The sequence below is a fragment of the Cibotium barometz genome, chromosome 41 (assembly GCF_041138505.1).
Source record: "Cibotium barometz isolate CiBa-2024 chromosome 41, ASM4113850v1, whole genome shotgun sequence".
NCBI classification, from domain to species: domain Eukaryota; kingdom Viridiplantae; phylum Streptophyta; class Polypodiopsida; order Cyatheales; family Cibotiaceae; genus Cibotium; species Cibotium barometz.
The window spans coordinates 4,991,391-5,016,840 of NC_141086.1; the positions used below are offsets into that span (position 1 = coordinate 4,991,391).

At 43.5% G+C, this 25,450-nt stretch overlaps 1 protein-coding gene across 1 annotated transcript in view; it reads left to right on the forward strand.

Annotated features, from left to right (window-relative positions):
• LOC147614620 (ER lumen protein-retaining receptor-like) overlaps positions 1 to 15,207 on the forward strand; it is a 49,442-nt gene extending 34,235 nt beyond the window's left edge. Inside the window, exon 6 of the mRNA XM_086779902.1 lies at positions 14,778 to 15,207. Within this exon, the coding sequence (XP_086636028.1) occupies positions 14,778 to 14,814 (37 nt within the window). The 3' untranslated portion in view covers positions 14,815 to 15,207. The remainder of the gene's footprint in view (positions 1 to 14,777) is intronic.
• Positions 15,208 to 25,450: the final 10,243 nt, after the last annotated feature.

A 25,450-nucleotide genomic window follows, 5' to 3' on the forward strand; every position in this document is an offset into this window, starting at 1 on the left:
GCTCTGAAGCGAGCCAGTCGCTCCGTACCCTCTCTGTGAAACTGAGCTCTGATCTCTGTCATCTCTCTCTGGTATAGGCGTGGTGTCCGAAAGCCAGGTGTCCTCTGTCTCCTGCGGGCTCTAAGTGTCTCTGCTCTCTGGAGAGTAATTCCCTGCCGTGTAGGGGCTGGGAGGGGTATGGATCTCTGAAAAAATGTAGTAATCTGTGTCTGTCGCCCCCCCTCTGGAGCTGTCTGAGCCTGTAATAATGTCTCTCTGTGGCGCTGTATGTCTAGAATGTATCTCCCCAGTATGCGCTGGTCTGCTGTCTCAAAGATCTGGCATAGGGAATGTGGCTCTCTGAATAAAATGGGATATCTCTCTCTGATGGCTGTATATGCTCTGCATCTGCATACATAATGCTCCTCACTCTCCACCTCCTCTCTGCACAATCTGCATACCCTCTCCTCTCGGGGGATCCGTGCTGCTCTGCCAGTCTCAATCTCCAATCGGTGTGATGAAACTCTGAGCTGACCAATAGCCACTCGGGAGCCGTGTGGTAAAAAGCCCTCCATGTATCTAGGCCTCTCTATAAATCCATCATCAGTGATACTCATGAAGTGATCTCTGTAGTATAGCATCTTCGGTGGAAGAGGCTGTGTAGGCGATATCCATGTCTCTCGTGTATAGAGCTGCCATAGATCCTGTCTCAATACTCTGTTCCTCTCACTATGAGAGAGACGGATATGTGGTGCATCCCTGTCATACTGGAATGGTGGTAGATGATCCATGTCTAGGCCATGCTGTGAGAACCAATGTGTGACCTGTGCATACCATGATCCTCTGTCTCCTGCCTCAGCCAACTGTCTAGATGCCTGAAAAGCTCTGTATGATAATCTGTCCTGTGGCATCTCTCTGAATCTGTCTAGCAGGCATATAGTTTGAAATATGGCCTCTACCATCATAGGAGGCGTAGCAAACTCTGCTCGGATAATGTCATGAGGTACTGACCGTTTGCTGCGTATCATGCGTGCCATCATGAGGGCCTGTGGTCTCTCTATCTGTGTCCACCAATGGGTAGCAAGGCCTGGCACCCATACTGCTGCTCCATACATCAATGCCGGTGTGACTAATGTGTCAAATAGCCACCCCTTCGTCCGGGGCTCCTGAAAATGCGCCTGGTGGCACTGTCTCTCTAGCATAGCCAATGCTGCATATCCCCGTGTCAATCTAGCTCTGGCTGCTGAACCCATGGTAAAGCGTGTGGCTGCTGCAGAGAAGGTAACCCCTAGGTACACGTATGATGTCACCACCTCCACCTGGCATCCGGCAAGAGTGAATGTCAGCTGACTCCTGCCCTGTCTCGATGTATGAAAGACCATAACCTTGGTTTTCCCAAGGTTCACAGTAAGACCCCTCTGTGTGCAGAAATCATGGAGTGCATGTAGATGCTGCTGTAGACCACCTGGGGACTCAGACACTAATACAATATCATCAGCATAGAGCATAATATGTACTGAGGTACCTGCTAAATCAACTCCATCTCCGCCTCCCCGTGTAATGAAGTCAGCCACCTCATCAATGTATAACCCAAATAGCGTGGGGGAAAGTGGGCATCCTTGCTTCACACCAATGGTGCTAGCAATAGTCTCGGACATACCTCCTGGACATCTGACTCGCCCAAAAACCTGCTCATATAATGCATAGATGCCCCATGTCATATCTGCTGGTATGCCAAGAGACTGTAGGCGCTGAAAGAGCCTCTCTCGTGGTACTGTGTCAAATGCCTTGCGGAAATCCACAAAGCAGCAATAGAGCGGAAATCCACAAAGCCGCACTCTGGCCTGATCAATCATACATCTCAAAGTGAATACATGGTCAGTGGTAGAGAAAGCTCTCCTGAAGCCTGCCTGCCCTGATGAGCGTAAACCTGCTCGCTCAGCATATAAGCTAAGCTCCTGCTCCAGCACTGCACCATAGAGTTTGGCCAGCACGTGGCCAACCATAACCGTCCTGTAGTTGCTCGGATCGAGCATATCCCATGTTTTGTGAATCGGCACAATGGTGTGCATCGTCCACTCCGCAGGCAAACCCTCTGCTAGTGCCCTGTTAAACAGGTGTGCAAGAAAAGGAGCTAAAGAATCTACTGCATATATGAGATGCTCACCCTGCAGGCCCATATGGTCGGCGGCCCGTCCATGCTGTAGGCGGCGGATAGCTTCCTGTACCATCGAGTGGGTAAAGAAGCTAGCTGTGGTAGGTCGAGGCTCCTGTGGCTGAGGTATAGGTGGCTGCTGTGGGGCATGGTATAGACCCTCTGCATATGTGTGCCATGTCTGTGGGTCTGCAATAGGTGTCGGGGTCCGGGGCTCTCTAAAGTGCCGCCATGAGACAGGGCTATCTCTACTCATGAAGAAATGAAAGATCTCTAGCTCCTGCATCTCTGCGAAGGCCCGCCTTTTGCGGCGAGTAAGTCTCCTCATCTCTCTCCTCGACTCCTGCTCTGTGATGGCTCCCAAAGCTCTCTGTATGCGGAGTCGTGAGTATAGGGCTCTGCACTCGTCATCATACCATCTGTTCTGGGGCATAGTCCCAGGTCTCGCAGGCTCTCCTGAGTGTACACGATGTGGGAAGCTCTGTAATGCAGCCGTGTGTAGGAGTGATGCGAGCTGGGCTGTAATGGTATCCATAGATGCCAGGGGATCCATGAGTAGGAGCCCATCCTCTACTCTGCCAGTGTATATGTCTGCCATGTCATGTGTGAAGTAGATGGTAGTGTGTGGCGTCGGTATGTGGGGGACTGGTGATACTGGTGATCCGGCTAGTGAAAATGCCAAGTATGTATGATCTGCCCCAATAGGACGAGGTGGAATGGAGAATGAGGTGACAAGCTGTGATGCCTCCAAAGACCCCATAATGTAGTCTACCACCGTGCCTCCGGTCCGTGTATGACCCCCATGTGGGAAGCATGTCAGCCCTCCTGATCCCGGCCACTGTAGCATCCCGTTATAAATAACGAGACGATGCCTGGCTCCCAACTCTAGTAAGTGGTCCCCATAATGTCCTCTGGTCCAGTGTCCTCTGATGCCCGACTAGCCCCTATCTCCTCTGGATCCACAGGGTGGAGGATCTCCATGTCATCATAGTCATACACCTCACACTGTCTGCTCTGTGTGTGGGCATTGAAGTCGCCCGTAAGAAATACTTCCCCTAGTGTAGAATAATGCATAATCTCCTCTGACAGACAAGTGTATGGCGAGGCTCCTATCTCCTCCTCCTGTGGCATGTCCTCTGTAATGACATAGGAGGATCCTGATGGAGAAAAGTAACATAGAGCTATGTATATAACCCTGTCCTGTGAGAGCTGTAAGCTGATCCACATGTATCTGGCCTCTGGATCCTGTGCTACTACTCTCAGTCTCCCCTGTAGCTCCCGTCTGAATAGGACTGCTACTCCCCCCGACCCTCTCGAGGTACCCTGGCGTGTGGTCCTCCTGTATGCTGACTCCCACTGGAATCCCTCTACTCGAGGTAGCCCTCTCTCTGGGCTCTGATGTGTCTCTGTCAGAAGTATGATGTCTCTCCCCACCATAACATGCTCCAGTCGTCCAGGCTGCACCCATAGTGAACCATTACAGTTCCATACTGCTATGTGTATCTCTGTCAGTGGCCTGGTCTGTGTCCCATAGGCCCCAAACCGCTAATCCATGGGCCGGCCATCAATGATGACCCGACCATCTCGATAGAAGGCCTTCTTGCCTTCTCTCCTCGCGTGTAAGACTCGTGGCATGCAAGTTCTCCTATGCTCAAGCTGCATCCTCGTGAGATCATCATCCAAGAAAATAGGAGCTCCCTCTAAACCCCGTAGTATGACCCTCTTCCTCATGAAGGTGACCCTCTCCGTCTCTCCTGCAAACTGTAGGATGAGGGCTCGCTTGCGTGTTGAGTCTTTCCCGGCTCTCCATGCTTTGGTGAAGGGGAGAGGGTGCTCTTCCTTGTAGCCGAGCTTCATGCATAGTAGCTGTCCATCTTTCTCGGGAGTGGAGTCGGATGTCTCGGCTATACCTGTGACTCGAATGTTGAGGCGGCGGGCATGCCTCATCTTCTCCTCCTCAATGGTGGTGTGAATGATTTGGTTTTCTTCCCTTTGAGTTTCCTCCCTCACTTCTTTACGGATGTTCTTCTTCACCACCTCGACCCATCCTGACTGCTTGGCTTCAAGCTTTCCCTCCATGTCCTTTGTGATCTCCTTGGAGATCTCTTCTTTGATGGCCGTGAGAGTGTTGTCGTTGATCTCCCCTTCTTCCTTCTCAGCATTCTTGATGGCTACCATTTCCACTTTCAATGCACTCACCTCCTCCTTGAGTGCCGTGTTCTCTTGTTCGAGGTTCGTGACCCGTGCTTCGAGAGCTATGATGTGCTTGTGTAGTTTGTTTTCCACCTCATTGAGGTTGGAATCGGATGTCTTCTTGTTCTCCTTGATTAATGCCTTCATTGCCATCTCGAGGGCCTCGAGTTTCTCTTGGAGACTCGGGGCCATTCCTCCAAATCACTCTGCAGTCCTTCCCACAGGCAGGGAGGAGAGAGAGAGAGAGAGAGAGAGAGAGTTATGTTGCTGCCTTGGGGGCCTGGGCAGCGAACTGGCGAGGGGGCAGAGAGGCGAACTGAGGCCTAGAAGCGAACTGGGCAGCGAGCAGAACTGGGCAGCGAACTGAGGCGAAAGGGGACACAGAGGCGAACTGGAGGCGAACTGGGCAGCGAACGAGGCTTGAGAAAATGAGAGAGTGAGGCTTGAGTCTTGACTCTTGAGAGAGAGTGTCATGTGCGTGGATATGCCATGGACATTCTCAGAGATTATCCAGAAGAGGGCGGCCAGAAAAAGACAGTAAGAACCAGAATTTTGGAGCACAAGGCAGAATTTTGGACTTGGAGCATGTCATGGAAGAGGCTGTCGGCTGCAAGACCAGGGTGTCGGCTGTACCAGAAGAAAGGGCTACAGGCACTTCAGCGTTTGTGGAGAACCAGCATAGTCAAGATGGCCGACCAACATTTATGGAGAAAATAGGCCGAGTCGGCTGACCGACTGTAGTACTCCTATGATCCAAGAGCCTATAAAAGGCATAGGGTGCTCATTGTGTTAGGCATTCATTCCTTTAGGGAGTGGATCCTTAGGGTCCTTAGTCTAGGACATACTTTTTTGTTTATCACCCTTTTTATGAAGACAGCCTAGGGTTGTAGAAGAGTACCTTTTTGTACTATATGATATATACTGAATTTTCCAGCTTATCTCTCTCTCTCTCTCTCTCTACTCTCTCTTCGTGTCTGCATTTTGCATCAGCATGTTTCCAGGAGTGTTTAGGGCTGAAAGAAGACTCCCAGAGCTTCCGCGCGGCGCGTGTTACATTAGAGCCTAAAGGCTTGAGAGAGAGAGAGGCTTGAGAGATGGCCTAGGGGGGAGAGAGTGGCTTGAAAGTTGAGAGAGAGAGAGAGAGAGAGAGAGAGAGAGAGGGGCTTGATGGTCGCTTGAGCAAGACTCGAGAGAGGGGGGGGCTTGATGGTCACTTGAGTCTTGACTCTTGAGTAATGAGAGCCTTGAGAGAAGCTTAGGGGGTGGGCATTTTATAGGAATGTTCAATGGGCCATGGCCCATGGCCCATGGCAATGGGCCAAGCAAAGGCCTAAACACATGTGACACGTGACATGTCACATGGGCCACAAAGCAAGTGAAAAACGGCCAGAAAACGGCCCTTAAAACGGTCATAAAACAGCTACAAACTGCGCAGGAAATGGGTAGTGCAACGGCTAATCGTACCGTACGGTATCGTACCGTACGAACCAGTTCGTACCGGTACGAGAAACAACTATGGATAGGACATAGGAGGGCTCGACTTGGGAGCCAGTTGCTAGTTTATAGCATAGGTTTCCCAGTTTTCTTTCTTAGATAGATTATGTTTCCAAGAGTGGAAATGTCTAAGGAGGGAAAGTATGGTATGTACCTAGTGCTAATCCTCAGGATTAGTGGCCTAATCGGTAGGGTTAGAGGAGTCCTAGGATTAGGAGAAAGCAAACTAATACGGGTGGCTAAGGTTATCATTTGTATTGGCTATTTATAATAGGATGGTTATTTATAGCAGCAAAGGGCACTATATAAGTGAAACATGGATTATTATTGTCATAACCTCACTATTGGCTAGAGTTTGACTTGTAGTAGAGCATAGATCATGATGTCGAAGGTCTCTATGGGGTAGATTGTTGGATATCAAATTCCACCCTCACTCTACATTTGTATGGGTCAAGCTCACTTATGTTTGTAAGGCCCCCTTTATGAGGAGATGCCGTGTTTGAGCAGCTTTACACATAAGCCTAGTTTATACACTAGAGAGTGGCCTATGTGGCTGGATGGTTATGGTAGGTCTAGCACACGGCCAAACGGGCTATTCATAGGTGCGGGCCGTTAACGGCACGCGGGCGAGGTTGCTAAGCATTAAAGTTGGGCCCTTGCCTAGACTTTACGGGGCCTAACCAGGGGCCTTGGATGAGCTGGATCCAGAAGGAATGCGGGAACCTACTCCAACTAAGGGGCCAGCATGAGGAATCTTCTCAAGAAGCTTCACACATGACACCTAGCAGGGAGGAAGCTTCACTCGAAGCTTCCTACCTACCTAGGATGGTGCCGCCTAGGGAGGGGCCTTGTTTGCTCTATATAAGGAACCCCATGCTTCCTTCATACACAACAAGCAAGTCTAGAGTTCATCACTTAGCATACCCTCTACCTTTGTTAGCCACTCTACCCCCTTAGCTTCTCATGTAGCCATCTAAGCTTCTTTCACAAAAGCGCACGGTGTGGGAGGCTGCCATCTTTGTATTCTTGCCCCTTTTGCAATAATACACCATTCTCTCTTATCTTGTCTACTACTTTTGCACAAGCTGTATTTTTCCGCATAGAGATCCTGCTTGTGAGTGTTCTTTGTTACGCCACACTAGTAAGAGTTTTTCTTACATAGTCTCTAAACATAGCTTCTTTGCTCCCGTAGTTGACACTAGGATTCTTGAGAAATGGCTGCTGCAGCAAATAGACCATGCCGTCAACCGATGGCTGAAGCTGAGAAGCTTGATGCAACCAACTACTCTTTGGAAGCTGAAAATGCAGACAACCCTTCAACTTGCTGGAGCTGGTTCTTGGTAACGATAAGAAATGAGTCACCACGAAAGATGAAGATGCTAATGACTTTCTACCCAACCCTGATCTTGTTTATGCTTGGCAACGAAGGCATTCTGATGCGATGTATGCACTCATTAGCAACATCTCAGATAATGTATTAACTTTAATACAACATCTGGATACTGCTCTTGAGGTGTGGCAAGCCTTGAAGACTCAGTACCAAACTGAGAATCCAACAATAAAGCAAAATCTGGAGACCATACTGGGTCTTGAAAAGCTTGGGGAAGGAGAAGAAGCACACCTCTTCTTGACAAAGATCAAGGACATCCGGGACCGAAGGAGCACCGCTGGTGAGAAGATCACTAGTGAAGACCTTGCTACAAGGTGTGTTCAAAAGCTACCTTCAAAGTATGACAGCATGGTGTCTCCTCTCACTGCGGGATATCGGCCCAAGCCTGTCACCTTTGAGGAGTTTAGTGCAATGCTTCTTGAGGAGGAGATGCAGTTCAAGATAAGGAGTGAAGGAAACCAGGCAGCTTTCCATGCCAATGCAAAGGGTAAAGTTAAAGACTTGCCATCCTCTTCTAAGCCCAAGAAGAAGAATGTGAAATGCTTTTACTGTAACAAAAAAGGGCATGTAGCAAAGGAGTGCAGAAAGAAGCAAAATGATGCTAGAAACGTCACTCTAAAGACGGAGTCTGTGAATGCTGCCACTTCATGAGAGAAGAAAATATAGCTCTTTGTTGCCATTGAAGAGGTTCAAGGAGAAGCAGCTCATGCGACTACTCATGATGATACATGGATCATAGATAGTGGTGCCTCACGACACATGAGGAGTCATAAGGATTAGTACTTCTCCCTTCGGCCTACGGGAGATGGAATCAAAGTGGCGATCGGCAACAATGCAAAATGTCGAGTGATGGGCGTAGGTAATATCCCCTTTCTTACCAAAGATATGGAAAATCCCCATTCATGAGACTATACCAACGTAGATGTGTTCGAGGTAAGTACACGAGGTACCAGACCCAATGGAACACCAATCCTCCAGGCATGTACACAGGCACAAGTCCCAACGGAAAGCCAAATCCATAGTATCACGTGAGTGATATCAATCCCTGGTATATGCAACTGCCATGGATGCCAGTCCAATGTACATACATAATGAGAAAGCACGGGTGGACCAATTGGGTGGCTAAATGGTGACACATGACTTCAAAGCCGGCGACAAATGTGTTAAGTTTGAGACACATCATGGGGAATATGATGCGTCAAAGGCACTTGCTTTTATTGCCTAGTTTGATATTGCCTTTGGTGAGATGAGGATTTCACTGAGAAATCCATGATCCGGCATTTAAGCATGTTCATGAAAGGCACTGTTGCACATTGGTGGCATATTGAGAAGCTCTCTCCAAATCCTGTTAGAACATGGGAAGAGTTTAAGCAAAGGTTTTATGTGTAGTTCTTACCTCCCAATGCATTGAATGAGATAACAACGAAGTGGGAATGGGTGAAATAGAATGAAGGGGAAATGGTGAATGCATACGTGGACGAGTTTTGGAAAGTACTTTTGGAGGTGTCTCCATTTATGCATGTTCCAATGGCGGAAAGGAAGACACGATATCCCATAGCCCTTTGGCTACCAACACATTCCGAATCGTGAAACTCCATAACAAGTAGTTGGTTCCATCCAACTTGTCCTCTTGGGTGAGTATCCCAAATACATCCTGTGCTTGAGCCATCATTGTTCAACAATGCAAAAATCTTGGGTCCATGCCCGTGCCATGGCTAATCCTCTGCATGAATAGTCTTAATCCCTGGTTGAGTATCAGTTAGGACAGCAGTAGCATCAATAGCATAAGTATCATCAACATTAGCATCATCAGCATCATCATCTACAGCACCATCCTCATCATCAACAGCCACATCATCATCATAATCACCACCACCATCATCATGAGCATTAGGGCACCATCAATAGCATAAGCATCAGCATGAAGGCTTGGAACCTTGTTGGCAGCCAGCAAAGATGCTGTATGTAGCCAGCAGGGGTTCCAACTTCCAATAGCAGGCGGCTAGGCGATAGCTTGCATGGCAGCAGGTTTAGGTAGCATCAAATATTAAGCGCAACAGTCATGGTATTTAATGCCTAATTCAAGTCCAAGCAGCAGGCTGACATCACCTTTGCTGGTCGATTGCAACCTTCACACATATAGATAAGAAAAGGGGCATAATGCAGCAATCATCAAGCTCATTCATTCAGTCATAAGTCTAGTCATCAACAGAAGATATGTAGAAGAGGCCAGGGGTCACCCCTATGGGGCTGACCAAAGCCCAAGCATGTACAAGCATTTAGGCCACCTTTTTGTACTGTAGAAATACAAGAATACCTTGATACCAATCTCTCTCTTCTTCTCTCTCCTCTATCTTAATCATGTTTAAATCAACATCTTGTCCTTAATCAGGCTTGGGATTGTGGATTAGTATAGCAAGGCTTCCACGCATGCAACATTGGTATCAGAGCATTCAGGCTCAGTCCACGAAGCAAAATCCCAAGGAAGGTGCATAGTTCTAGTAGAGAATGCAACAGGGTAGCAGATGGAGTGGTTTGCAATAGGCGAAGCTAGAGGAAGCATTCCTTGAGGGTATGTACGCATAACCAATACATCATTAAGTTCTCAGATCAGATCCAAAGGCCTAGCAACAGGCATATGATCAATTCCGGCAGGTGACCCACTATTGTGTTAAGGGTAAGGGAAAAGTAGGCATGGGGATAGCAGTGGAACATATGCTTAGTTCTTCAGCAAGATTTGGAAGTGGAGATCATGAGTGAAAGTGTTTAGACAAAAATATCAGTTTAAAGTAGCAGGTGAAAGTTAAAGTCAATAGCAATCCACGGAGGAAGGATGACAGTGTCCACCCCGTCATCAAGTTTAGTAGAACGGATTGTCACATGCACACCTGTGCCATGGCTAATCCTCTGCAGGAATATTCTTAATCCCTGGTTGAGTATCAGTTAGGACAACAATAGCATCAATAGCATAAGTATCATCAGTAACATTATCATCTAGAGCATCATCCTCATCATCAGTAGCCACAACATCATCAGAATCACCATCATCAGCATTAGGGTCACCATCAACAGCATAAGCATCAGCATGAAGGGCTTGGAACCCTGTCGATAGCCAACAGAGATGCTGTCGGCAGCCAACAAGGGTTCCAACAGCAAGCGGCTTGCATGGCAGTAGGTTTGGGCAGCATCAAATATTAAGCGCAACACTCATGGCATTTAATGTCTAATTCAAGTCCAAGCAGCAAGCCGACAACACTTTTGCTGGCCAACTGCAACCTTCACACATATATATAAGAAAAGGGACATAATTCTGCAATCATCAAGTTCATTAATTCAGTCATAAGTCTCGTCATCGGTAGAAGATATGTAGAAGGGGCCAAGGGACCAAGCATGTACAAGCATTTAAGCCACCTTTTTGTACCATATAAATACAAGAAAACCCTGCCACCAATCTCTCTTCTGCTGCACCTGCATTGGCTGCGACCTGCTGCTCTTGTTACATAGCTCAACGCCGCTACTTTTGCACCCGCTACTATGTAGCGTTTGTCGTGAGTGTCACCTATGTAGCACTGCTTGGTCCAAAGCTTGCCTATGCACTGCTTAGTTATGCTAGGTGCTTGCTAGCCACCATACACAGCATAGAACCGCTTATAGCACCTATTACTCAGTTGTACAGTGTGAACAAAACACCACCTTGTACAGCAGAAAGCGAGAGAGTTTCAACAACTGTGCCTAGTCGAAAGCGAGAGAGAGAGAGCTTCAACAACTTGAACCTTGTTCTGATACCAAATGTTTGTCACGTGCATCCCGCACTTGGATGCCACGTAGACATATCTGTACAGAAGGTGCAGGACCTGGGATGGTAAACTGGTCGCATGTGAGCCCAGTCCGGGACGAGTCAGCCAGGGATCCATCCCAGTTGTCCCCTACACAGGAGTCCAAGGTCAGGTGTGCACTGTCCTGCACATGAAACAGTGCTAGTCCGCACTGTGAGTCTCGCTCTTGAATGATGACATTGATTCTGTGTATCTGGTATGGTACCGGATGCCAGATCATTGTGTAGATAGTTCGGGTTTTCTTTTAGGAATAGGGGCCAGCCCATAGGGCTACCCCAAGTCTTAGTGTGGGCATGGGGATAGTGTGAAACCACCCCCATGAGGGTCAGGGAGGCCCTGGCTGAACCCACGAGCCATGGAGGGGCTGTAGGACAAGTTTGGGGCAGCCCAGTCCCCACGGCAGTCTAGATTTAGTGCCTAGCCCATCTAGAATCATGCGCCTGATGCCCAGCCAGCCATGATGCACAGCTTTTTATGTGATTTATTCAGCAATTAATGCTGATTTTGCAGTCGTGGGCACAAACTATGCTGGCCGTCTGGATTGGTGCTGGTCGACTGGTGTTTATGGAGTAGTATAAATAGTGAGCCCACAATCCCATTGTGTTATCTCATATTTCACCAAGAGCCAAGGCAAACAAGGGCCAGACAAGCCAAGGAATTGCTAAAGCAAAGGGGTGAAGGATTGCAGGTCAAGGGCAGAGATTTCTCAGCCAAGAAAGGTCAAGATTTTTGTATTTTCTTTTCAGATTTACATCATTCTAATAAAGCAAATACACCATCCGTGGTGGGGGCCCTACAGAGGGTATTTGGGACCCAATACTATGTCCTCTCCATCTCTCCCTCTCTCTCTCTATTTTCTGCACATCTTCATTCAGTTTTGTGCGTTAATTTCGTGGCGAAAAGTGTGCTGATTTCTGAGCATTGAAGTTACCGATCTTCTCCGAAGCTTCTGCATGTTACAATGTTGGTGCAGGGCCAGAAGATTAGAGCAATGGAAAGCTTGTATACACAAAAAGAACACAATAGTCGACAACATACACAGAAGGAAGTTTCCGGTGGAAGAAGAATCACACGTAAGTGTGTGAGGGAATCCCTTTTGTTAGTAATGTAAAAAGTATCCCCCTACATCTAAGGACCAAGGATCCAAGTACAAAGTGCTATGTGTCACCATAAAGCATATGAGTGACACTAAGGTATGAAACTCAAAACAAACTATGAGTGCTAATATGACACCAAAGGAGGCTGTTACACGACAGAAACCTTAGTTTCACATCTCAGGGTTTTCGGCTATGATGTCTATACTCATATCCGTGATTTTTCCAGGTCCAAATTTGATCCCAAATCTAGGAATTGCAAATTCCTTGGTTATAGTTCTCAATCCAAAGCTTATAGATTATGGGATCAGGATACAAAGTCCTTAGTGATTTCCCGCGATGTTCACTTTGTTGAACCCTTGTCCGATGATTCCTTGTCTCACCTCGAGCTTACCATAGAGGTTTCTCATCCTCGTGCTTCTTCCTTCTCTTTCCCAGCACCTCCCCAGCTTCTCCATCCCAAGTTTCTCCGCCCTCAGCTTCTCCTACTCCTATGTTTGTGGGACGGAGGATTGCCCCCAGGCTTCCCCGATGGGCCACTGTTCGTGACTCTCATCTTTAAGATGTTGATCTTCATCCGCTTGTTGACTCCTCAATAGCACCTTTGACATGGGTACAGAGATTACATCAGCTTCGTCATTCTTGTAACCTTGCCTTGATGAGTAAAGTGGTGCAGTCATATGAGCCTACTATAGCTAATGGTTTGATATAGAGACTGAATGGTTTGTTGCAAGATGGAAACGATGAAGACAATTGCTTAATACTAATATCATGGATTCAATTTATCAATTATGTTTATTTTATACAACGACCTATAACCTTTTATACCAGCACCTTTGTCTATGCTCTCTGCAAATTTGTTACTTAGTTTCATTACTCACTGCCCGATGACCTCGCACTGCGATGCATCGCCCGCGTGCCCCACGACGCCCACTGCACCCTCGTTTGCGTCAGCTCACCCTGGCGCAATCTCCTGAGCAGTGCCTGCTTCTACCACCTCTGCCAAGAGGCTCTTGCTCTTCTTGAGTGGTGAGCAGCCATGGAGGCCGAGATTGATTCCACTGAAAGGAATGGTACATGGGAGCTTGTGGATTGGCCTTTGCATAGGCAGATCATCGGGGTCAAGTGGGTCTTTAAAACCAAGTTTCATGACGATGGTTCTCTGGACAAACACAAAGCCAGATTGGTTGCAAAGGGGTATTCTTAGATTGAGGGTATTGACTATGACGAAACTTTCACCCCTATAGCGAGATACACCACTATTCGGAGAGTTCTTGCTCTCTCCGCTCATCCTCATTGGCCTGACATTTCTTACAGTGTCAATATTCTTAGTTAGTTCTCTTCCACTCTTTCCACTCGTCGACATTCTCATTGGCAAGCCGCTCTTAGGGTTCTTCGATACTTATCTGGTACCTTGGGACTATGGTCTCTCTTTCAGAGGAGGCACTGAGCTTGTTGGATACTCTGACGCTGATTGGGCAGGTGATCAGTATACCAAGCGTTCCACTTTTGGTTACGGCTTCACGTTAGGTTTCGGCCTCGTTTCTTGGAGATCCAAGAAGCAGACTACAGTTTCTTTCTTTTCCATTAAGGCTGAGTATCGTGCTTTTTTGGATACTTGCTGTGAGCTATTATGGTTGATGCAGATGCTGAGTAATCTTGATGTTCTTTCAGACTCTCCCTTTCCCATTTTTACTGCAGACAGTCAGAGTGCCTTGGCATTGGCACGTACTTCATCTTTTCATGGCAGGACCAAGGACATTGAGGTTCATTTTCACTTTGTTCGTTAGCTGGTCGCTGACGGCATCATTTCTTTGGAGTATTGTCCCTCTTAAGACAACCTAGCTGATCATTTCACCAAACCTCTTCCTCAAGATACTATTAATCAGCTCCTTACCCGTATGGGAGTTGGACAATTGTGCTGCAGCTGAGAGAAGGTGTTGGAATGATCATCTCCAGCCCCATTTGATCCCTTTTATGCCCCCCTTTTATTCAGAATATTTATCTGATATTTTGGGTATTTTTCCCACCTTTTATTAGGTGTTTTTCTTGGTCATGGACTTTGTCCTCAGTCATGGGTTTTTATGTTGGCCGACCAGCCCCTTCATGATGTATATAAGGACAGGCCTCTGTGCCATTTAATTCATTCATCATTTTTGCTAAAGTGTTGGATCATTGCTGGCTGCTCCAAGTCTTTCCTCTGCTTTTGCTTGCTGTCTTAAACCATTCTCTCAGACATCGCTTTGTGCACATGGGGAGAGGCAGGGGTGACAGAAAACAGAAGGGAGAGGGGGGTGCCCTAAACTCTGCAATCAAATGTGCATTATTTACATTGAGAGGATGCCATTAATGTACGGCTTTTAAACAAGGAAATCCTATCTCTGCCCTATGAAGTAGGAAAAAAGGTGACATGGCATTAAGGGAGGCTAGTTGTGCCTTAATCCCAACAAAATGCGCTGACTTTTTGTTTGAGGATGGGCGCGTTTGGGTGGCTAATGGATGCAAACATGATAGTTGAAGTATCTTGTACATGTGGATAAGAAGCAGCTGCAGTTGTCTCTAGTTTTTGTATTGTCATCTGTTTTTAAATGGAAACTTGGAGAAAAGCATGTGTTAACTGTTTTCTTTCTCTACAGTTGGAGAAACAGTGAGAAGCTACAGCTCCCAGCATGATGAGGTAGTACCAAGTCAACATACCAGTGGTGTATTTTTGGCAGTGGTACATTTTTTGGAGAATTGGGGGCGTGACTGGCAATTCAGTTAGCTCCTCAAGCTGGTGTACTTATTTCAAAAGCATTCTTATGAGAATCTAGCATTGATTTTTGGAATGATATGTTTGTGCACTCTCTTTATTGGTGGCAAACTTCGAGAATCATGCCAAATGTTTTAGGTTGGGAATGTAATTGAAATATAACCTTCACATGAGTAGGATACTTTATTCCATGTAGTGGGAGGTTCTGTATGCTTCACTTTGTCCTGAAGATGCAAGTGCTTTAAGTGTGCTTATGCAGTCTGGGATATGCTGAAGGGACAAATTTGGAATCTGTTATAATGTCTAATTTGTCTTCTGGAGGTGAATATTTTACTTAACTAGCTCTAAGGTAGTTATTGGTAACTATGTCTCAGCATTAATGTAGCCTGTATGCGTGCTATTTAATAAAGAATTCAGGCTTGTTTTGATGCTGTGGAATAAAGCATGTTTTATGTCATGTAGGAACGGGATACAGCATGTTATCTCCTTGCTTGTTCAGTATGGCACTATTGCACTGAGCACAATAGCTGGGGCCACGGTTTCATTTTTTCAACTAACCTTGGGGCCCTTTCGGAACGTCTGCTTGTGGCAACCTGTGACAAAAGCTGCCGTACTGTCGGGTATGTGGCTTATCCAGGGGGAGGGCTGCATTACGGTTCCAGTCCATGCACTTGTGGGTCCAGATGGGGATCTTCCCTGTCAAACCACCCATCTGAAAAACTGTGAGACTTCTTGGCTAAGGTCTTACATGGGCATATTATACTGTTTTTATTTTTTCTCAGCTCGATGTTCAGTCGTCATCTTGGTAAAACTGTTGAAGTATTGACTTCTGTACACCATGGGGTTTAAAGCACTATCAAGTAACCTAGCTAATGGGGTTCTTGTTACTTTAGTTTTTTTTAAATTGATGCGAATGGCTAGACTGGCTAGCATTGTGGTGTTGGATTAATACTCCAAAATATCCTTAATGACATTAGGGAACAAGGACTAAGGTTCATTATGATTTATCCATGTAAAAGCACCAGTAATAAGAGTCAAAAGTCGAGCCCATGAGTTATGGAGAGGTGGAGAGAATCTAGGCTTTTTGGAGGAGGTTTAAGAGATGATGTAGGAGTTGCCCTCTAAGATTATTCCCATGAGTTTCATCAGAAGAGCAATGTACCATTGATGCCTATTTAAAGAGACCACTCATCTAATAGAAGTGTGGTTGATTATGCTAATCACACTTATGTTATCTTTATCTTTGTTTAATCCTTCTTGTTTAGTATTTCATTATGCTTCAACATGATGTTTCTTGATCACTTTGATCTACCCTAATCCTTTCATTTGGTATCAAAGCAAGGTTACTACTTTCATTAGTGTCTTTTTTAACTTATTAGCTTAATTAATTTCAAAATTAATCAAGATTAAGCCGTTTTAAGTTGCTTCTACAGACGAGTGCTTAGTGGTGGATGAAAATCAACTCATACTTCACACCGTTGGGTAAATTATCTTCACAGCCTTGAAGTTGACTCAATACGCTTGTTGCCCATCAAGGAAGCCCTTTGATTCGTGCTCGACTTTGATAGATTTTTCGCCTAAAAGCGACGTTTTTTTTCCGAGAAAAATGGAGGTAATTCCTAGGCTGTTGCGTAATCGCCTAATTCCTCATATCTACAAGGGTTTTTTGGGCATGCTCAACGTGGCGGTAATACCAATTTTGGCAATAGAGGCCGTCTACATGGACTTTCAAGCCTAGGCATTCCTCAGAAACCCATTCTGGGAAAATAAAAATTAAACACTTCATATTTGGGTTAATCTTGTGATTAAGGCTTTCAACCTCATCAAGGCTCACTACTATTTGGTTGAAGCATTTTAACAAAAAAGCATAACTTGGGTCTTATTCATTTTCCACTAGTGCACTGTTTTCTACATGAAATCAGGGATTAATTGGGTCTAATCTTTGAGTTTTTTTTTTTTTTTGGCAATTGAATGCTCATTCATGCTATTGGGAAGGTCTTACAAAGCTCTATCAACTAACATTGTGGTTGCCCATTAATTTTGGAAGCTCATTGATCATTAGAAGTTTACTACTCATTTGTAGTGGAAGCTTATGTACATTCTTCTTTTGAACTTTCATTATGCCAAGCTCAAGTGAATCATCTAATTGAAATCACATCAAAAAGAAGGTTAACAAAGATACAAAAGAAGCCACACTACTATGCTTATGCAAGGGCTATGGGTCTTAGTGTCGTTTTGAGCAACAAATGCATGTGTAGGGTGAGGGTGAATTGTAGATAGTCTTGCTAGATTGTATTGCCATTCAACGTCGTAAAGGGACTAGACACTGTTTGTTGGGTATTCATCCCATAAGTAATACCTTCTCTACAATGGCTTATTCATCTAGGACAGATAAGTTTGATGGACAAAATTGCCACACACAGTAAACTAAGGTTAAATTTACTTTGATGAAGAAAGGTTTGTGGAATGTTGCAAATGGTAAAGATAGGAAACCAAGCACACGTTTGTGGAACGTTGCAAATGGTATAGATAAGAAACCAAGCACGAGAGATGTAGAGGCTACATGGCTAAATAAAGATGAAAAAACACTTGCCATTATAGTCTTAGAATTAAGTGATAATCTCATCCACCATATCGATGGGAAAGAAACATCGAATGAAGCTTGGGAGATACTCGATATACTTTTTGGAGCACAAGCCAAGAACTTCAAAATCTCTCTTCTTATAACGTTCTTTGAATTAAAAAAGAATGTGGGGGATTCTCTTCCCACTCATCTAAATTATATGAAGAGCATTCTAACCCAATTTGCAAGAATCAACAAACACATTGAAGATGATGAAGTTACTACTGTACTCCTATGGAGTCTTACCACAAGATGAGTATGGTAACATTGTTACCACGCTCACCAATCTCCCTTCTCCTTCACTACTGGATGTAGAGGCTTCTCTACTTGAAGAAGAGAAGAAGATCAAGTAAAGGCAAGGGCACGCTTACAATGACAGTGCTTATTTTAACGAAGTAGGCTACAAGAAACATGGATCAAAGATATCTTTCAAAGGATCTTTTCAGAAAAAGGAGTTCCGTGAGAAATCTTGTAACTTCTGTGGAAGGTACATGTTGAACTAGAGAGCCAATGTTAGAGCAAGTGGTCGAGTACAAACCACTAACCCCGCCTATTCGTATCATAGACTCTATCCCCCAAATCCAATCATAGTACCAATGCACGAACCTCATAGTTTGTCCAAGGCCTCAAAAAACCCACCCATATGCTTTCTTAAGTGGTCGCAAATAGAATCAAATCTTGAGGCTTTGCCTCTTAAACCCATCCAACCAAGCCCCATATTGCTAATGTATTGAGGGAGGACTCAGTGGGACATAAAAGTTGGCCTTCCATGAGTCACCAAGCCAGCATAACATCTTTTTTGAGGTGATCGATGAGAACTCCCCTTCAGAGGCACTACCTCCTAGGGAGGAAGTGCTAGCCCACCTTAGAGTGAGTACAAGCCAAGTGAGTATGAATATCACCCGCAAGTGGGACATGATGGCCTCACACCTCAGAAATCCAAGTCCTGATAAGTTCTTTTTTACAAGGAAATTATCAACTTTGGAGGGACTTATCATACTGCATGAATAGGCATTTAAGAGCTCACATAGACAAACATAAACCTGAGGAGGAAGAGGCTGAACCATTCCCTATCGAGCACCCTCCCTTCATAGCCAAAACCAAAGGGCACTCTGCTTATGTGCTTATCGCATGACATACAAGGCTATCAACAACATGCCTTTTTAGAGCTTGACGTGTAAACATAGATGGATCACGGGAAGCATGTGTGCAAAAAAGATCTATGGCGGCTCATACACAATGTAAGCCATGATTAGTGAAAGCAATTAGTTTAGTAGAGTGATTAGCAGGGTGGACAAGGGCAAGGTAAAATAGACACTAAAAAATTCACCATCACCTTGTTATCATTAGATTCGCACAAAAAACCATACATCATTAGCTTTATTTATACCCTTTCATTTATACACAAGCTCCATCCCACATGGCCCATGTCATCATAAATACCATTGACTTTTGGGTGTCCACATGCTTTGTGCTCCATCATTAATTGATCCATCGGTATGTCTAATGCTGACCCACATACATTCTATCTCATTGAATGCACTCCATGCTTCCCATGCTTAAGTTTTGACCCCGCTTTCACATTTGCATTTACATTTTACATTGCCCCCAAATAACCTTTGCATTTTGGTCTTCATGCAAGGCCACATAACATAACCATTGTGCACATATTTTGCACCATCATTGTACCCCATCTCGGGCACCATAATTTCAACATCCCCCCTTGGTGTTGAAATTATGTGGCCTTCATGCAAGGACAAATAACATAACCATTTTGCACATATTTTGCACCATCATTGTACCCCATCTTGGGAACCATAATTTTAGCACCACCCCTTGGTGCCCAAATGGGTCTTTTCCCAAGAAGGTGACGTGACATAACATGACATGACATTTGTTATGACCACTAGCCCTCATAACATGAGTGGCTATACACATAACATGAAATAAGCTACCATCATTCATGGTATCACATAAACACGACATTGACATAGACATAATCACATGGCCTACATCATTGGTGGCCACAGGTGATTTACATTCGCCACTTAGCCTTATTTGTTTTGGGTGGCATACACATCATGACATACTTACATGCCATAATAACATACATCATTTTGGCATCATCATAAACATCTTCATAAGCATGAAGGTCATCATCCCATCATCACATCATCACCACACATCTTCATAACATGACCGCATTAACATAAACATGGCATGGGCATCATAGCATAACACCATTGCATAACACGGCATACACATCATCATCATGGGATTAGAATCAACATCCTCATATATATCAACATTTTCCACTAACATCCTCATCATGCTTTGACATAGCATCACCATCATTCCATAACATGACATGGTGGCATACATATACCCCTTTATCATTACATCATAACATATTGTGGCATTACATTTAAGGGCCATAGCATACATGATATTTGAGGTTGAGAAGAGGGTTTTATTTGATAATTATATTTATAGAAAATTAAGAAGCTTACTTAAGTCTTAATTAAAGCTAGATACACATTAACTAGTAATTAACACACAAAATACATGCAAGCAAAAAATAGAAAATTTGGGAGATTAAATTAAAGTGAAAGTGAATGAAAGTGAGCTTAGAGGTTCGGATAGCTCAAAGAGCCTAAAGACAACAAATAATTAATCTGTTTATATTAGGGATTAGTTTACCTAATCTAAGATTAAAAAAAGCTTAATAAAAAGAGAAAAATTGGTGAATGCAGACTTGGATCTCACCTTGGGGAAAGGTTGAGATATTCTAAGGGCCCTTTAAGAGCACACATGATTAAAAAGAGGATTAGTAAAGGGTCCAATGGGAGGATGCCAACTTGGAAAATTTTTTGGGTGGTCCCTTACCCTAAAAAGGTGCGATCAAAGATTTGGGTCCTATAAAATGTCACTTTGGCTAAAATGTCACTTTTGAAAGCTACTAGTATCACTTCTTAATACTAGGATGTCACTTTTGAAAGCAACTAAATGTCACTATTACACGTCACTTTCCAAATTTGAAATTTATCCTTTCTTGTATATCCCACTTCCACTCTTTTGCATATGCATAACTCACTTTTCCTCCTTTCAGCACCTCCTCCCTCCGTCCTCCATTCTCCCTACCTTTTAGCACCTCCCTCTCTCCTCCCTTCTACCTCCATCCTCCCTCATCACCTCTACCTCCCTCCCTCCCTCCCTCCCTCTTCCCTCATACCTCCTCCCATAAGTGCCCTCCCTACTTTTCCTTCTCTCCCTTCCCCTCAGCCTCCCAAGATCCACTCCACCTCTGCCAAGCTCTACTCTCCATCTCCTCCCCTTCTCACATATGCTTTTATCACAATAGGATCTCTATTCTCTCAATATCCTCCCCTTCTCACATGTGTTTTTATCACAATAGGATCTCTATCCTCTCAATCTCCTCCCTTTCTCAAGTGATCATCTCACAACAACACACCTCTATTCTCTCTAGCTCCTCCCTTTCTCACAGTGTCTTTCTTGTGATAGAAGACCACTTGCAAACCACCTATACACATTCACACTAGCATGCATTAGAGAGAATATTAGAGAGAGGTTTAGCAAGAAGGAAATATCAATTACAGAATGGGAGAGTGTTCTTGCATTATGAGAGAAATTGCCTTACGTACATGGCCATAAGTGATCACACACACTCAAATTGTGGCTGGGCAGGCACCCAAAGCTTTTATTTGACCTATTTCTTATACATTGCTTTATCACATAATACATTGATGCATTTTAACACTAGGGAGCACAACCCTCCACACTACCACATTCTCTTGAAGTAGAAAACACCATTAATTGTCTGTCAGACTCTTATGGGTACCTGTTCAAGTTTGAGATTTGGATGCCATTTCTTCATGGCTTGTTTGTACATGAGTTTATGTGTAAATCCTTAACATTTGACATAGATTACCATGATTTGGAATATAATTAGTTGTGGAAAATCTTGATAACCCTAAAATGGGTTAACATTTCCTACTTCCTGATGTCGATCGCATCCTCTCGTTATTGGATGGAAGACGTTGTTAGGTAGATGTATACTTGGTGCTAATAAGTAGATGTTGCATATATTTGCTCCTCCAGAGGAATGAAGAAGCTAGTTATGAAATGAAAATGTTAATAGCAGATGAGATCCTAATTAGGGTGGGGGCCATTACATTTGATTACGCTTTTTCACTATTTCTTCTTCTTCTTCTTCTTCCTTTTTTTTACAATCACATGCAAGTTATAAGATTATTAAGGCTAGCAGGGATTCTATGTCTCCTAGCAATGAAAGAAGAGAGGTAGAGGTCTGGAGGAGCATTGACAAGCAATCCTGATGAGCACATCTGTTTGGTTTAATGTGTCCCCTTGTAGACTATTAGAGGATTTTGTAGTGACCTAACCTATTTATTTCCCATGTGAGTTTAACAGTAATTAGGTACTCTTTTACCATTGGTCAAGTTGATACAAAATGAAATACAAAAGGATGAGTCCTTAAAACTCTTTTTGGAGCTATTGAAATCAAAATGTTTGGAGAGGATTCAAAGAATTTAGTTGACTTGCGAGGTTGTGGAGCTAGTCAAAGGCTATTTGAACGAGATCATTGGCTACTGGTGGCGAGGTAAAATTTTAAGGAATTCTAGGTGATGGGTTGTAGAATGGATCAAGCATACACTCACCATAGTCCCCTCATCCAGAGATGTACCTGGAAGGTGTTGATAATGATGAGGTTTCCACCAGTGGTGTACTCATTGAGGAGCTACTTTCTTTGATTATAATAGTGACAAGAAGGATCTATTCTTCTTTACGATTTACTTTTATGCAATTACAAAATAATGGTTTCTTGGATTGGAATATGATGAGAAAACACTGTGGCCATGCAAGAAATTTATATTATGAAGCTCAAAAAGTTAAATACTAGGGAACCAAAATGACTGAGTATGCTGATATATTTCTTGAAGATTTAACTTAAATACCCCCAGCTACTTTCTTTGATTATAATAGTGACAAGAAGGATCTATTCTTCTTTACGATTTACTTTTATACAATTACAAAATAATGGTTTCTTGGATTGGAATATGATGAGAAAACACTGTGGCCATGCAAGAAATTTATATTATGAAGCTCAAAGAGTTAAATACTAGGGAACCAAAATGATTGAGTATGCTGATATATTTCTTGAAGATTTAACTTAAATACCCCCAGCTCATGAGGCTGATCATGAGATAGAGCTAATTACAAAGGGAGATTACAAGGTGGCTATTCTAGAAGTAATGAAACTCAAAGACCAACAATTGAGGCAACTTTTAGAGTAAGGATTCTTTCAGCCTAGTGTATCTTGGGGTGCACTAGTTATCTTCTAGAAGAAGAAGGATGGACTCTTTGATTATGCATTGATTATCATGGGTTGAATAAACTCACTAATCGAGAATAAGTATCCTACTCCTAGGAGAGATGAGCTATGTTTGCATGGAGCCCATATATTCACAAACATCATTTTGAAGTTTGGACACTATTAGATTGAGATTATGGAGCCCATATATTCATAATAAATATCATTTTGAAGTTTGGACACTATTAGATTGAGATTATGGAGCCCATATATTCATAATAAATATCATTTTGAAGTTTGAAGTTTTAGACATTATTAGATTGATATTATGGAGCAAGAAGTTCCTAAGACGACTTTCAATACCCTGTATGGACATTATGAGATCATAGTAATGCTATTTGGATTGACAAACACCCTTGTTACCTTTAATGTATTGATGCAAGAAATCTTCATAGAGCATATGGATGATTTCATTTTGTCTTCTTTGATGTCATTTAAAGAATAATATTGATCATGAGAAGCATGTGCATAAAGTCTTGGGAGACTCATAGAAAGCACAAGTGTTTTGGCAAGAAGAGCAAGTGTACCTTCTTTACTGCCTAGATTAAATATCTAGGGTTCATAGTATTGAAGGATGGTATATCAGCTGATCCCACTAAATTGCAAGTTGTCATAAATTGGCCAGAACCAAAGACTCAGAGGATTCCTAGGATTGATAGGGTGGTATGAGATTTTTATTAGGGTGGTATCAGATTTTTATTTCCAAATATACCAAGATATCTTCTGCTGATGACAACACCTCTTAAGAAGGATATTTTATTCAATTGGGTTACAATGTGCCAAAATGCTTTTGATAAGTTGAAGAAAGCTTCTTTTCTAATAACACTTCTTAAGAAGGATATTCTATTTTGTTGGTTTGTAATGTGCCAAAGTGGTTTTAATAAGTTGAAGGCCTTAGTGAGTGATGAATTCACTATTGAAGTTGCCAGATTTGGGAAGCCCTTTCAAGTTATTACCGATGCCAATGAGTTTATTGTTAGAGGAATCCTAATGTAGGAATGACATCCCATAGCTTATGAGATTGAAAAATTAAGACTAGTATGCTATCCATGATCTTCTGAGTTTCTTATAGTAGTGCTCCACACCTTGAAGGTTTCGCAACACTATCTCCTCAGACAAAAGTTTTCTCTGTCTATAGATCATAAGGTCTTGAAGTAGATTTTCACTTAGAATGACCTTAACATGAGGTAGGAAAGGTGGATTTAGATGATCCAAGAATTTGATTTTGAGATCAAGTATGCACAATGAGGATTGGGATGGTCATAGTGATTGCACACTTAACACAAGGCATTTTGCTCCTCACTTTTAGAGGCATTAAGGATGTCTGGTTTTTGAAGATTTTCATCCTCTCTTAGAGATGTTGGCTGTAAGATTTTAAGCAAGGCTGCATAAAATTCTGGGAATGTCAATTCCGAGATCGATCTTTCTTTTGCCATTGCTTCACTTGGTTTAGATGCTTGTAGCATGATCATCTTCTAGCATGTTGTCATCTAAACGTATTGCTTCTTTGCAACATTGATCGAATGTTTTCGGATTGGAAACAATGATCAAGTTGTGTAAGCTCTTATTCTTCAAGCCCATCATGAAACATCTCTTCAATTGAACATCGTTTAATTTTTCCCAGGACACAACGTGAGTCGAGGAGTTTTATCCGAAGGATAAAATCTCTAATGGATTCATTTGGTTGTTGGCACTCAATTGAATAGAGTTTGTTACTGCACTCCATCGATTACCTCATCTGGAAAAGCCATGTATAAAGGCTGATTTCAAGGTTTTGAAGTTGGTCTTGATCGCCGACATCACTGTGATGAACCATCGACTAGCTTTTTCCTCTAAGCATAAGTTCAACGCATGTAGCTTAGTGGGGCAGTTGGGATTTCCAAAGGCTTCACGTCTTTGTTCAAACATTTGAATGAATTGAACAGGGTCTGTTGCTCCATCATATTTGCCCATAATTTTAGAAATTTGTACGGTCGTATTTCTATATGAATCATTGAGGCCATATGTGAGTGCTCTTGTTGGAAGAGACTCAGTGAGTCCTTGGGCCACCCCCCTTCCTAGACTACTCAGTATGTCCAATGTGTGGGCATTCAGGAAAGGGTTGGTACTTATAGGATTTGCAGGAATGTTAGGTAAGGGTCCAAAGCCCAGTGGAATCGAAGTGATAGGGGGTGTAAAACCTGATGACACGCTTGTTATAAGCATAGCCAATGGCATTGGGAGGTGAATTTGTGGCATAGATCTCAATGGCTCGAAGATATCAGCCATTGGGTTCAGTGCTTGTGTCATCCTTGGCAATCCCTCTATCGTGGCTATGTTGGAGTGTCTAAATGTTGAGCAATCACTGTTTGTTTGTTTGTTTGTTTTTTGTTTTGTTTTTTTAAAAAAAAACTTTCCCACAGCCTGTTACAGCCTCAAGAGGGTTAGCGTACTCTTCGTTGGATCAAACGGGTGTCTGTTTGCTCTAATTAGCTTAGGCGCTATACGCACGTGAACCTGAGATATTTTTCCGAAAAAAGCGTAT